Source organism: Hippopotamus amphibius, chromosome 5 (genome assembly GCF_030028045.1).
Source record: "Hippopotamus amphibius kiboko isolate mHipAmp2 chromosome 5, mHipAmp2.hap2, whole genome shotgun sequence".
Classification (NCBI taxonomy): Eukaryota; Metazoa; Chordata; class Mammalia; order Artiodactyla; family Hippopotamidae; genus Hippopotamus; species Hippopotamus amphibius.
This window is the reverse complement of record NC_080190.1, coordinates 169,918,287-169,933,378: the sequence shown is the minus strand read 5'-3', so window position 1 is coordinate 169,933,378 and position 15,092 is coordinate 169,918,287. Positions and strand designations below refer to the sequence as shown.

The 15,092-nt window shown below is 47.8% G+C and overlaps 1 protein-coding gene across 1 annotated transcript in view; it reads left to right on the top strand.

Moving 5' to 3' along the window:
* The window catches only part of FAM135B (family with sequence similarity 135 member B), a 169,538-nt gene that overhangs the window by 87,405 nt on the left and 67,041 nt on the right, over positions 1-15,092 (top strand). The window contains exons 5-6 of the mRNA XM_057735971.1: positions 2,888-3,061; positions 6,233-6,359. Of these exons, the coding sequence (XP_057591954.1) occupies positions 2,888-3,061; positions 6,233-6,359 (301 nt within the window). The remainder of the gene's footprint in view (positions 1-2,887; positions 3,062-6,232; positions 6,360-15,092) is intronic.

The following is a 15,092-nucleotide window of genomic DNA, read 5'->3' as shown; positions in this document are numbered from 1 at the left end:
CAACAAATGTGACCTTCTTGCCACTAAACAGTAGTTAATGGAGAGGCTGCGTACAGGAGATTGGCTCAAAGTGTATAGAATTCAGCAACAGGCTCTGTGCTCATAGACTATGAGGCACTGGGTGCATCCCTGCACTTTTCTAAATCTCAGTAGCCTCATTTGTACAATGGACATCGTTATAGATTCTGTACCTCATAGGTCTGTTATGAAGAGTAAGAGAGGTAATATCTAAACCAGGCCAAGTGCACGGATCAATGTCTTCTTCCTCTTTGTGGCTTCTTAGATGCAGGTGGGGCCAGTTTCCATGTGTCACTTCCTGCCTCTAATACAAAGCACTTAATAACAATCAGAGCAGGGCATCTTCATGGAGTATGAGATTAGCTAACAGGAACAGGAAGCCAGAGGCTGCGGAAGAATTGAAAACACCATATTTTTTCATTTTCCTAAATTAGGTTTAAGGATGACAAGGCATCTGTAGCACATCCTGGGGGTAGACTTTAGGCTCTGAAACACGACCCAGCCAGTCAGCTTCTTTGGAAACATTTAGACCTGAGCAGAATCAAAATAGAGAAGTGTGGCATCTAATGTCAGAGGTGGAAGGGCTCTTGACATCCATCCTGTCCTGTGGCCCTCAATGTGGGTGGGACAGTTCCATCCCCTAGGGAAATTTGGCTGTTTCTGGAGACTTTTTGATTGTTACACTGCGGGGTGGGTGCTACTGGCATCTAGTGGGTAGAGTCCAGGGTTGCTGCTAAACATCCCATAATGCATAGGACTGCACCCCCTTCCCCCACAAAGCATTATTCACTCCCCAAGATCAACAGCACTGAGTATGAGAAACCCTGCTCTATTCTAACCTCATATCTGAAACTGCTACCCTGCAAAGACCCATGAGCGTGTGCTTGCACAGAGACAGGAGCTCCCTTCTCCATGCCCCATCCTGCCCCTGGACAGTTCAACCCATCAGGAAGTTCCTCTTTACCTCAAGGGACAAGTCATCCTTGTGGGTCTTCCTTGAGTTGCCCTCAAGTTCAGTCCTTGTATGCACACATCAAAATTCCCAGTCTGGATGGCGGTTCAGATACATAAGACTCTTTAAGTCATCTCTTCTGCTCCAGTTAAACACCAGGGCTCTTTCTCTGTGCTTTGCATTTTTTGTTTGTCCGATATTTTGTTGTTGTTGTTGTTGGTTTCAGTTCCTTTATAAGAGCCCAGGCATTACCCTCTCAGTGTTATCCAGTTTATCTCTATTTTATTTTTCTAATGTGAGACCCTCCCCACCTCCCCCCCCCCCCAAAATAACTGTTTTATCTCCATTAATTAGCTCTATTCATTTCAGGGCACAGGAGAGCTGTCACCTCCCTCATGCTGAATTTTTACTCCTATTAAAGTAGCTTAAATTCTTGTTAACATTTTTTACATCTTTGCTGCCCGGACACGTATTTCACCCCCTGTTGTTCAAGCCCTAAGGATAGTCCTGTGATTCTCAGAAGCCTGTGTCTGAACGGATTCAAAGCAATTACCTGCAGTAACGCAGAACAGGCTGTGGGGTCAGACAGACCTGGCCGCAGCATTTCAGTTTTGCCTTGTGACTTTGAACACGTCAATTAACTCCCGTTGGCCTTCCCTCCTCATCTGTAAATGGAATAACATCCGTTAACACCTCATACGATTGTTGTGCACATTAAGGGAAAAAACATCATGTTCGGTTCACGGCAAGGCTGAAATACCCTGCTGTCAGAGTGAAAGTGAGCATGAATGTTAATGGCTCCTGAGGCTCAGCCGAGACACTCTGTGTCCCCTGCCCTCAGGCTTCTTCCAGATAAGAGAGGAGGCCACCACCTGTGGGCTATTTATGGAGTGACCCTGGGCTCTGCTGATTGAGTCGGCTCTTTTACCTGGCATTCGTTTGCACACACGCTGTAAGTAACAAGGATTTCTAGGAAGCAAAGCCCATTGGGCAGAGTCTTGTGAGGCTGCCCCCCTCACTGTCTTCGCTCTGTGTCTCATTTCCTCACTTGCGGAGGAAGAAGTTTCTCCTCTGGGCATCCTCTGAGCTCTCTGCTCTGCTCACCAAGATGTTCCTTCCAGGGTTTCTCAAGGGCTCTGGTTCAGAGATGCCCAAAAACCTGAGTGAGTGGTGTGCCGAGCAGGAGATGAGCACTGGATGGCTTTCATTGAGAGAAAGATCAGCCCCATTTTTACAACCAAAGACTCTGTTAGGCTTTGCCTGCTGGTTGGTTTCTCTCTTGGGAATCAGACACATCCCAATTACAAACGACTAGAGAATAGGTGGGGGAATCCTGGATGAAATTCATCAGACTCTTTATTCCTCTGTGGGGGTCATTCATTTATTCGTTCAGTCAAATACCCCTTTTAAAAAGCAAATATTTGACCGATTTCTACAATGCTTGGTGTTAGGGATACAAAAATGAATTAGTTATAGTTCTTGCCCTTAAGAGGTAGAAGTCTAGTAGAAAACACAGAGGTGCAAAGGCAGTGCCCTGCTGGGCATCTGAGGGGGAAATATAAGAGCAAGTGGGGAACATGGGTCCAGGAGGGCTTTGCTGTTGAGCCTGGAAAAGTGTCTGGGCATCTTTCCATCACTGACGGATGAGCTCGGTGTTGTAATAGTAGCCTGTGAGCCCAGCTCTGCTGCCTAGCGGCTGTGTGATGTCCTGTGAGTTCTTTTCCCTCTCTGAGCCTCGGTTGCTTCGTTTGCCCACCACAGGACAAACAGTTTCTACCTAGCAGAGTATTTGCAGGGATTGGATAAGCCGACGCGTGCACAGTGCCTGTGTGTGGGCGAGGTTGACGTGTGGACCCACCCGGATGGCAGCAGGGACCACCCACCACCCCTCACGTGAGTCGCTCACTTGCCTTCCAGGCTGAGGGACGTGGCCGGGGTGCCCGTAATCAGCAGCCGTGTGCTGGGCCTGCACTTCCACCCCCGGAGAGGCCTGCACCACCAGGTCCCCGTCATGTTCGACTATTTCCACCTGTCGGTGATTTCGGTGACCGTCCACGCCGCCCTGGTGGCCCTGCAACAGCCCCTGATCAGGTATGAGTGCTCAGCCCTGCGGTGTGGCGGGGGCGGGGGATGGCCGCTTTGGGTTGCTTGTTACACTGGTCTCCTGTGTGGCTGAGATGCTGAGATTTGGCCGGGAGAGATCAGCCCAGACCAGAGGAGCGTTCCCCAGGCTGCAGGTTTAGGCTCTGAGCCTCACTGCAGGGCAGGGGAGAGGTGGGCAGGGGAGAGGTGGGCAGGGGAGAGGTGTGCAGGGATGTTGGGCTTTTTCCTAAGCGTGTCTTATTTGAAGAGTCACCTAACATTCCTGAGACACAGACACACTCATGGGTCCTGTCCATTTAAGGTTTTAGTGATTTTCACGGGAGGGCAGTGCCCGGCACATGGTTTTCTGCCTCGTCCTCCAGTAGCTGTGTGTTCAAGGGTAGGGCCTCCTGCATGGTCCTGTGCTTGCCCTTCAGTGCATTGTCCCAGAGCATCTCCATGGCCCCACAAAGCACTGAGGTCCTGTGAATAACACAAGCAGAGGGACAGAGCTGACAACAGCGAGTACATCGTACCGTGCCTGGGTGTCTTCATCCAAGCACCTGGCAGCACCAGATGTGGACACCAACTCACTTCAAATCTCCCACATGCCTGGGGGCAGGGGTTGCCCACATGTGCAAATGGATATTTGGGGATGGAACCTTGCAGCATGGAGTTTCTGGAAGGGAACTTTCCCAGTGTCCCTTTTCAGGACACCTCTCAGTGCTGGGTGTTGAAACGGGAGACTCCAGTCCCCGCTCATAGTTGGGCAGGGCTCACGGCCCTGATCCCCTGCTGGAGTCAGCGTGTAGGAAATGAGATCTCGGCCGGGCCATGTGACCAGGCCATGCCCATCTGCGGCGCTCCATCCCGGGCTCTGCTTGCTAATGGGGCTATTTCAGATACTCTGTGTAGAAAGTTTAACCTTCTGACAGAAACAGTGCTTTGCAAGTTTTTCTGCAGCCACCTTGACAGAGAGCAGCATGGATAGAAATTCAGCATCAGAGTTTAGGCTTCTCCAGGGATGGGGGGTAAAAATAGAACTGCCTTCTGTTCTCTGGATTCTGCAGGGAGGGTTACTTTGAGTTCGCTCTCGGTGGCTGGGGACACTTTAAGGTTATGGGAAATACCTGTCCAATAGGACAAGCTCCAGTTTTTCCAGAAAAGCGGTTTTAGCAGCAGCTGTGAAATCCACCCAGGAAGAAACAGGTGTGAAATGAAAATTTAGCCTCAAAAGATCCTTCACCTTCCCTGAAACAGACCGAGGTCTGTTTAACCCTGTGTTTAACCCTCAAATGGGTACAGTGGGAATTCACTCGAGGGATTCAGCTACTCAAGGCCACACTGAAGTCAAAGAGCGAGTTATTCTAGTGACTAATTGGCAGTCAGTCTCCTGAATGTGCCACGAGCATCACGGCTCATATATATAGTCTGCGTTTCTTAGGCAATGTTCCTTTTATCCATTTTCCAGCTAAACTGTAGACTTGCTTCGAATCTCAGTTCTAAACAATCAAAGAAATGATTATATTAGATTGTATTTGTGGTATTATCAGTAATAGCTACATAAATATAATGATTATGTTAGATTTTATTATTTTTGTGGCATTATCAACAGTAACTTCTAGAATTTATTGAATCATTACTATTTTCCAGACATTGTACTTAAAGGAGGACTTGGCTAAGCTCATGGAATCCTCAAACAACCCCACTCTCAAGGTGCTGGTATTAATGCTTCTGACTTACAAGGAAACAGGGGCACTGGGAGGTTTAAACCTTTCCCCACGGAGCTGACAGATGCTGCTGCTGGAATTCAAACCCTGGCAGCCCAGCTTTACCAGCTGCCTCTTAACCACTTGGCCATCCATGCTCTCCTTAAGTTATCTCTAACTGTTCATCTCTCCCACCCAGCTCGGTTTATAAACTTCTCTTCTGTTCTCACTGACCTGAGTTTACCCCCATGGTTTATATTACATCTGCCTCCCTCTCTAGACCCAAATGTCTTTACACTGAGGGCCATGGCTTCACTATCTTGCCACCTGAGCACCTCGCACACAGCCTGGCATATGGCATTAGCTCAATAAGTATTTGAAAAAATGAGGTAAACCAAAATAGAATGGTAGCTTTATTTGCCCATTAACCTTCTACTCTGGAATGTGGGTGTCTTGGATTCAATCCTTCCACAAATATTTCTTGAGCACCTAGGATGGAGATAAGACCATATGAGGCTTTTTATTATCAAGATCCTCTTGGCCATTGGAGACTTTGACTCTCCCTGGGAGAATTAGATAGGCCTATAAAAGAATGTTCACAGTATGACAAAATTAACCAGTAGGGTATTTGATAGAAGAGATCTGAAAGAAAGGGGAAAGGAATTCAAGTACACTTTACCAATAGATCAATTGCCGAAAATCAAAAAGGTTAAGAGAGAGAGAGATGGTCATAAACCCAAACAAGATGAATTCAACTCACACAGACTTTTCTAATCTCTTTTGATCCTTCAATTGATGGTTGCAAGCAAACTATTCCAGTTGATCTCGTGATGACCTGCAGAGCTGGGCAGGGTCTGTGTTTTTGTCTGTGGAACAGGTACAGTGTTTCCAACTTGCATCGACACAGTGAGAGCCTCATTGAACATGAAAGTCTTTGACAAACACAATTCTCTTAAACTCCTGCGTGGGTTGTGGAGGTGGATATTGTTTTACGTTCTTCCACAGAAGACCAGAGGTTCAGGGGGGAGACGGGGGTTGACGGATCTCACTCAAGGTTGTACCAATGAAAGGAGTAGGGGCAGGACTCAGACCAGGTCACATGGAAACTCCGCCTTGCCCTCTGGCCAGGACTCCACTCCACCTGCCCCTGTGGTTAAGTAACCTCTGCCTCAGTGAGTCTCAGCAGGCAGGTTGTGGGCATTTGGGGGGCGTTTCTTTGTACACGTAGCAGGATGTGTGTCATTCTTGGCCCCCAAGCTCACATGCCAGTTGCATCCATTTGTCATGATGGCATCCAAAAATGTCCCACCCAAGCATCCCTCGAGGGTGAGTCACTTCTCATAGATGACTTGTTTCATAGAGCCCCCCAATAACAGCGTCAAGGGGGCTGAATCAACGGCACCATCTTTCCTGTACCTCTTTTAACAAAAAGTATATAAAGTTTCAATTCTTTCAATTCCCTTCTTTTCAGTTTTACTCGTCCAGGAAGAGGCTCCTGGCTTGGGAAAGGAGGCCCAGACACAGGACCAGAACAATCTAGCCTTTCCCTGGAAAACCTGGTCTTTGGAGCTGGATATTGCAAGCCGACTTCCTCAGAGGTAATGTCTGCATGGGGGAAGCGGCCCCAAACCTCGCAAACTTCACTTTGCAGGCTACACCTGTTCTATGAGATGTTGTCTCCTTTTAAATGTCCCAGGTAGAGATTCTTTGCCCCCTGTATCCCTTCCTCTCATCGATCCATCCATCCCTTCTTTGGATGGCTGGATTTCATCAAACATATTCCCAATGCCAGGCCCCCGGAATGCCAGGCCCCCGGGTCAATGCAAGGAGTAGCGTCTTCACACGGCACCTCTTCCATATGGTCCCTCAAAGAATATGGTTCCACGGAGGTCATGGGACGTGTTGTGAAGGGCTTCCCCTGGACTGTGTGGAACCTCAAGAGCCGGTTGGCATTGAGCTCATTTCAAAACCTGGCTCTATCCTTTCTTTGCTCACTTCTGTCAGCCTCAGTTTTCCCATCTGTAGAGTGGGGTTGCTAATAGTTAATAACCTCACAGGGTTGTATATGTATTTATTGCTGTAATGGATAAAAAGTGCCTAGACCAGTACTGGGTACTCAGTAGGCACTCAGTAAGTATGCGTACCCTGTCCTTCCCCTTGGTCCTTCTTCCTAAGAAGCATCTGTTATTTCTTTTCTGTAATGCACGGGCTTTGGGCATATACAGCATTATTCTGTCCATATTTCTCTTGAGCTGATACACAATTATTATAATTAGGGGCTTGCTCAAAGATAACCAGACAGTATTTGAGTTCATCGAGAAACAGAATCAATGAGAGATAGATAGATAGATAGATAGATAGATAGATAGATAGATGTTAGATAGATGGATGGATAGGTAGATAGAAGGGTTATATATAAATAACTTTCTCTTTATAATGTCTTTTAAGATAAGTTTAAATGATTTATCTATAATAATATTTGTTACAAGAAATTGGCTTATGCAATGATGGAGGCTGAGAAGTCCCACAGTCTGACATCTGCGCCCTGGAGACTTGGGGGAGACGATGCTGTAAGTTCCACTCTGAGTCTGAGTTTTAAGGCAGGAGAAAACTGATGCTCCAGTGCAAAGACAGGCAGAGAGAGAAAACCCTCTCTCACTCAGCCTTTTTGTTGTACTCAGACTTTCAATGGATTGGATGTGGTCCACCCCCACTGGGGAGGGCAATTTGTTTTACTCGCTCTACTCTTTCAAAGGTTAATCTCATCCAGAGACACCCTCACAGACATGCCCAGAAAAATGTTTAACCAAGTATCTGGGCATCCTGTGCCCTAGTCAAGTTGACACATGCAATTAACCATCATACAGCCCATGTCCTAAGTGGGAAAGTCTGTCCATTCAGCCAGCCCCCAAAAAGAGATGCTCCATCTCCCTGTGCAGCCAAGCCCCGCCCTCAGATGGTCCAGCACGTCAGGTCCTACACTCAGCTTGCTCTCCTGTGACATCATCTTTCCCAGCTCTGAGCCCAGCCAGGAGGTCTGGCTGCAAAAGCTGCCCCATCAAGTCTCTATCTGGTCCAAGTGGCTGTGTCACATGTTCTCAGGGGAGGAGCTTAGAAGATAACTGCCAAGATCCTCCTGAGGGATAGGGGACCTGAAGCCAGAATGCGGCTCTGTGCCCAGGAAGGAACAGACTTTAGAGCCAAAGAGAACTGCTTTGCAGGTGGACTCCTGTAGATGCAGGACCTCGGGCAACTACCGACCCTTGGGAACCTGTGTCCTTAGCGTTGGCAGAGGACCTGGGGCAGCGAGCCAGCCAGCAGGGGTGGGCGTTTCCATATTACCTCGTGTGTATGGATGGCTCCAGGGCTCCAGGATGCGATGGAGGAGGGATCGAAGCCAGGGACTTCCTGCTCCCTCTGTATCCTCAAGGCCAAGCGCAGACTCTTCATCATCCGGGGATGCTGTGTGCCTCCCCGAGGTCACCCCCAACCCCTCCCTCAGCCAAGTCCTGCTTCTCATTCCTCTGTCCCCAAGAGCATCCCCAGTAGATCCACTTGAAAATCTCTAGTTCACACTCTGTTTTCAGGGAACACGGCTCGGAACATCAGGGAACGTGGCTCGGAACATCAGGGAACATTGGGAGTCGTAGATCAGTTCAAAGCATCTTTGACACTTCCATCCCAAGACAAGGGCCTTTGCTGGGGCCACAGGAGCGCATGGGATGGTGGTGATCTGGAGTCTGCCCTGAAGGAATTCTCATGTGTGCCTGTCTGTGTATCCTCTCATGCCTCACTGAGATGCCACCACCTCCGTGAAGCACTCTCTGATTTCCTAGCAAGAAATTCTCTCAAATGCTTTCACCACCACCCTAGGCATCTCTGTTTTTCCTCCATTGGGCTCTGAGCAGCTGGAGACAGAGGCTATTGCCTTCAGATGCACACCCTCAGGGCCCTGCACATAATTAGTGCTCAGGAAATGTGTGCTGGACGGATGATTGATCCAAGTCATGATGGTGTTCATACAGAACTCTGAGCAGTGAGAAGGCTTAGCTGCACGGTGTTCCTTACGTCATGTGGCGGCAGACAGAGCAGAGGGAGAGCAGGACAGTGAGGTATCGCCATGGACATGGTGCCAAGCAGGCTGCCCTTGGAGACTGTTCTGAAACCCTGGACCTGGCGTGGGGTGGCGTAGGGAACATTGTAGACCATTTCAGCCTGTCTGGCCTGGTTACATCTGAAGAGGCCAAGCATCACTGCTGTTATGTGGCAGAGAGAAGATTCTGGTTTCAGATACCTGCTCCGCTCAATGCTTTGTGACGTGGAGGACTCTCCTCACCCTGTCAAAACTCAGGTTCCTCACCTCTAAAATGGGATAGTACCTGTATTTTAGGAGGTATTTTTAGGCATTAATATGTGTAAAAACAGTACAAAAATAGACGCGCAGCAGGCACTGTACCATATAGGTTTTTTTCCCCATTCTTTTCTTGGCTATTTTTGAGGATGTGTGTCAAAGTAGACATGCCTGACTTTTACAGAGTCAGATAAAATAGCTTATCTGTGGGTGCTCAGTGGCGAACTTGCTCACAGCTCAATGGGTTATTTTCAGGACCTGATTCTCTTCCTGTGCGTTTTCCATTTGGGTCCCATCCAATTATGCGGGCTCAGAACCCCGTGCCCATCCTGTGTCTTCCCACCAGGCAAGGGCTGCCAAGCAAAGAATAAAATCCACTCCCCCGCCTCCCTCGGGGGCTGTGCCTCCAAATCCCCAAGAAGCCCAGCGCGCTGGCAAATAACATCAAAATCTGCACAGACTGCAGCATCAGCCCAGGCGATTAGAGAACAGGTGTACCCTTCAAAATAAGCCTTTCTGTGCAGAGACGTGTGCGGAAACTAGAGAGTCCCAGCGAAATGAGCTCATCGGCATGAAAAATCACAGGGAGGTGAGGGTTGCCGTGCACGCCCCTTTCCCTGTGAGCCCAGGTCCCTCTGGTCCTGCAGCCCTGCTCTTTCCTGCAGCGGAGGGTCAGGTTCAGGGTGGGAGCCAGAGTTTGCATCCTCTCCCCCCACCCCGAAAGCCAGCAGCTTTGCCCCAGGGGAATTATTTTCCCTCTCCCACTCAAGGCTTCTCTGTCAAAGAGGATACTAATGCCTGCCTTGCAGGGTTGCTGAGACGATTAAATGAAACAAGCTCATAAAAGCCTGGAGTGGGGAGCTCGGCACAAAAGTGCTGGATAAAATCCTCTGGCTGGTCTTATTTTTCTTTGAGTTTATCCCCATAATTAAATCGATGTTACTCCAAGAGCCTCAGAGTTGTGTTGTGGGAGGGATATGGAATGAAGGGTCTTAGACATTGCCTGTTCTTGGCTTCTGCTCCACCCTGCTGTGTGACCCTGAGCCAGATACCTGCCCTCTCTGGGCCTTAGTTTCTCAATGTCTAGAGAGAGGATTGGATGAGATTATGCTGGAGGCCTCCTTCAGTCCTTGCTATGCTGTTTTTACTGTGATATCCCTGACACTGCCTTCTACAACTGGGGACACGACATACGCTTGATGTATTAGTTCCGATTCTCCAGAGAAACAGGCTCAATAGGATAATAGGATCACACGTGTGCATATACACATGTATAGAGAGACTGACAGGCAGACAGGTTTATTATAAGGAATTGTCTCAAGCAAATGTGGAGGCCGACAAGCCCCAGATCTGCAGGTCAGGCCAGCTGGCTGGAGGCCCAGGGAACAGTTACAGTCTGAGTTACAGTTTGGCCGTCTGCTGACCAAATGACCAACTTCCTTCTTCTTTAGAGTAGGGAGGGCGGGTCATGCATGTGTCCGTCTTTTAATGCCTTCAACTGATTGGACGAGGCCCACCCATGTTGTGGCAGGTAATCTGCTTTACCCAGAGTCTAATGATTTAAAGGTTAATCTCCTCTGAAACATACCTGCACAGAAACGTGTAGACTAATGTCTGACTCCCTCTCTGGGTACCGTGGATGAACCCAACTGACACAAGAACTCAACCATCACCTTTAGTCAGCGCTCAGGGTCTAACAGACTCTCCTTGAAGAAGAGGAATCCAGCGATGCAAAATCAGAAGAATCCCTTTCCTTCTCCCTCAGGGAAGCTGCACACCCTTTCTTCTCACTGAAGTAAGTGGGGTCATTCCACTACCCAGCAGAGGCATGCCCACGTGGTGGAGGGATGCAGACTTTACAGCTCTGCTCATTCTCAGAGCTCTGCCTCCCCGGGCAGGGCCCTCAGTGTGTCTGTTCATTTATCCATCTACCAGTCCCTCATTCAGCCCCTACGCTGTGCTAGCATCTGTGTGCTGCAGGGGCTAAAACAAATAAAACTCCGTCCTTGCCCTCCGTGGGTCATGGGATCTAGTGTGTGAGGCCAAGGAGTAATTAAAATTTTTAAATTCCATGATCGTGTGAAAAGTGTGATGCTGATCATTTGAAATCACATTTTTGAACACCTGCTCTGCTCCAAGATACTCTGTTAAACCGCTGATGCACGTGGACTCTGTCAATTTCCACAAAATCGTTTCCTTTTTCCTTTGTCAGCTGAAGAACCTGAGACACAGAGAGGTTAAGCCACATCGGTAAGGTCACACAGCTGGGCAGGGACCAAGCTGGCATTTAACCTCTGTCAGCCCGATGCCAGCTCCCCACCCGTCATCAGCCCCTAGGTTAATGGAGTGGCTGTTACCTGGAGAAGAGGCTTTGGTTCGTCTGCTCTGCCAGGCAGGTGTATCTCCGCTTTGTTCCCCCGGGCGTGCCTGGTGCAGTGCACATGCTCAGGAAGCCGTTGTTGAAGGAATGAGGGTCTGAGATCGTGGAATCTGAAAACATCAGAATACGGGAGAACGGAAACCCTTGCACGTAGATGGTTAGGCATTTAACTTTCCGACAGATGTTTCCCGCCGGTGCTCTGAGCATCCCTGATCCTGTGCTCACCTGTGCAGATCACAGAAGCTGCGCTACCAGAGCATGTGACTGTGCCTGGGATGAATACGTTGGCCACCACAGTGAAATCCCTCCATCCTCTGCTTCCCTTAGAAGGTGGTTCTCCAGACGGGGGAAAGGGTGTCATTGAGAGGAAAGGCCCGCTCCCTTTTAAGTCAGATTGCTGAGAACTGAAGGATGGCATCTTCCTTGAAGGGAATAATGCTCACAGGGCACATGTGCACACAGTGCTTGGCTTTACAAGTCCCTCTGTGCTGAGCCTTGTAGCGTGACAGCCCCACCCTCGCTGATGCGAGGCGTGTGTCTGGCGGGGGCAAGGATGGGGAGGGAAACTGAGGCACAGACCTGCTGTCCAAGAAGAAATCTCCCCTCTTCCAGGCATGCTTTTCTTCTTTTTCCTTTTGCTCCATATTTTTAATAGATTTTTTAAAAAGTTCTCTTAATTAATTAATTGGCTGTGTTGGGTCTTTGTTGCTGCACACGGGCTTTCTCTACTTGTGCCGAGCGGGGGCTACTCTTCCTTGAGGTGCACGGGCTTCTCATTGCGGTGGCTTCTCTTGTTGCGGAGCACGGGCTCTAGGCACGTGAGGTTCAGCAGTTGTGGCACACGGGCTGTAGAGCACAGGCTCAGTGGCTGTGGCCATGGGCTCAGTTGCCGTGTGGGATCTTCCCAGCCCAGGAATCGAACTCGTGTCCCCTGCACTGGCAAGCAGATTCTTAACCACTGTGCCACCGGGAAGCCCCTCCTTTTGCTCCATTTTTATTGAGTTCTTTGCTCTTCACTCTTTGCTTTAAATATGCCCTTCCTTGTTGTCAACATTTTCAGCTTCATTTCACGAGCATCTGGAGTCATGAAGGTGAGACACAGACATTCCTTATTACTCTTAAGACATCATAGGAAGAGACCTCAGGAGAAGCCACACCTCATCACACCTTGACCTTGGCCTTCCAGCGTCCAGAGCTCTGAGAAAATAAATTTCTGTTGCTTAAGTTCTCCCACCCCCACCAGGAAGTGGGATCTGTTATGGCAGCTGCAAGAAAAGAATCCATAAGCATTATCCTGAACCTCACACTACATAGAAAAAGCTTAAAACAACATTGTTAAAGTCTTACAGGTCAAAAGATAAGAGGAGAACTACAAAGCGAGAATGTTACTTACAGTTCACGGAAGTCTGATGTTCCTAATAAATAATTACTACAAATGTATAATAGTATAAACATTGTGGCAGAAAAATTGGCAAGATACTTTTAAGTAGGAAAATTCAAATAAAAAATACAAATGGTTACTAGAAAATAGGAAAGGAAATCAACCTACCTGTATAAATTGACTGAAATATTTTTTTCTATGAAGAGAAAAGAATCTTTTAATGTAATATCTTACCTGCTAGTAAAGACCAGCTTTCATCCATGAAGAAAAAAAAAAAAGACATTATTAGGTTCCTTCTGGGCGGTTACATCACCGTAAGGAGAGACACTGCATTGGTCTGTTCGCTAATCAGATAATTATCAAGCACCCACCGTGTCTCAGGCTCTGTGCAAGGAGTAAGTGAGGCAGCACTAAAGAAAGTGGCCACCTGGGGGGAACATTATCTCTGTCACCCTTGGTGCCCATCTGTGTGGCTGGCACATCGTAGGTGCTCAGTTAATGTTGGAGACATAGATGAGGTGAGATGAGATGTCATTAGATTCTTGATTCTGTTTGAGAAGTGACCACAGCCGACTTAGCCATTGGGTACAGTAGGCCCAGTGCTGAGGGACCATAATACTTTCGGGGGCCAACAGAAATGTTTTAATTTCATTTAAAATCAGAACCAAAAAATGGATATAATCCAATATGGACTATATTAATCTTTATATCAATGCAATCATACAAATATAATTTTAAATCTATTTTTTAATGGATGAAAGTGCCTGGGGCCCACAAAAGTCGTAATTTGGCTCTGGGAGCAATGATGGTTCCTAGGTTTTTGTTTGGACATACGAAAGCAGAGCCTGGTGAACACAGATAACTTCCCTAAGACGGACAGGTGCAAACCTAGAACTCAGCTCTCTATTTGGCCCCATGCCTTGCCAAAACTCATTCACTAGCGTGATATCTACACATGGAGTGTGCTACACAAATGTTTGTATCTGAATTGAAATCGCAGAGATTTCAGAGAGTGCAGAGAACAGCTGTTTGAAATGTGTGAACACTTTGCTCTAAGGTTAACGCCCTGGGGAAGGATCAGAAGTTACCAGGAAGACAGTCGATATTTAAAGGAAAGCACGTTTTATAGTTTTTACTAAGCATGTTTTATAGCTTTTACTAAGCTTGCTTTATAGTTTTTACAAAACTGTATTGAATGCCTTCTACTGTTTTGAGAAGTAAGATGGCAAACACTGTTATGTTCTCCCTCTCCATTAAAATTAAATAATGTAAATTTCTTACTTAAATGATTTTCTCATTTACTAAAATCCCGTGGAATAAATAGCAGTTTGTTAAGTGGTGCGCAGGCTGTGCTGGGCTTTCCGTATGTGGTATATCGCATCAAACTGTGTGCAGATCCAACGTAATTATACAGGTCATTTCTAAAAGAGGATATAAATCAGTGAAAATGGGCTTTTCATGCAAAAGTCTACAGTATTGCTTATTTATGTACCACCTTTTCATTAGTGGAAAATGGCCTATTTTCCACATTGCCTGCTTTCAGATGCCTTGTCCCGCTCCAAAGAGTCTAGGCGGGATGGGAGACGTCAGGTAGCAAAGATGAGATAGGGGCATCCCTTCCCAGACTGCTCCGTGTTTCCCCACTGCATCTTCAGGGTCCAGTGCAGCATGTGCTCGATAAACACGTAGTGAGTGTGTGAATACAAGACGTGGGCACAGCAGGGCATGCAGGCAAGATGGCCAGCTTTGGAGGAAGAAACCCTGGTAGGGTTAAGGCCAGTTTCTTCCCTGATGAACTGTGAGAGCTTGGACAAGTCATTGCACCATTCTCAGCCTGTTTCTTCTTCCTGTCTTAGTGGGGAGGAAGAAACCTGCTCACTTTATAAACTTTGCCTGGGAGTCAAGATGGGATAGGTGGTTCCCCTCGGAGCATCCCTCTCTCCCGACCATCTTCACTCCCCTCCTGTTCCCCACCCCAGGGAAGGTGTGAGGGTGACACCGCAAATCACAGTTACTTTCTAACACAGTTTTATCAGCTAAATATATTGAATGCTTCCTCATGTTAGGCTCTGTGCTGGGTGTTTTTCATACGCTTTCTCTCAGCACCCTGCGTAGATTCACAGGGTAGAGCTGAGGAAACTAAAGCTCTGGTAACTTCAGCAAGTTGCTCAGCATCAGACGGCCTTTGGGACACGAGCCCAGGAACGGCTGCGTCTGAC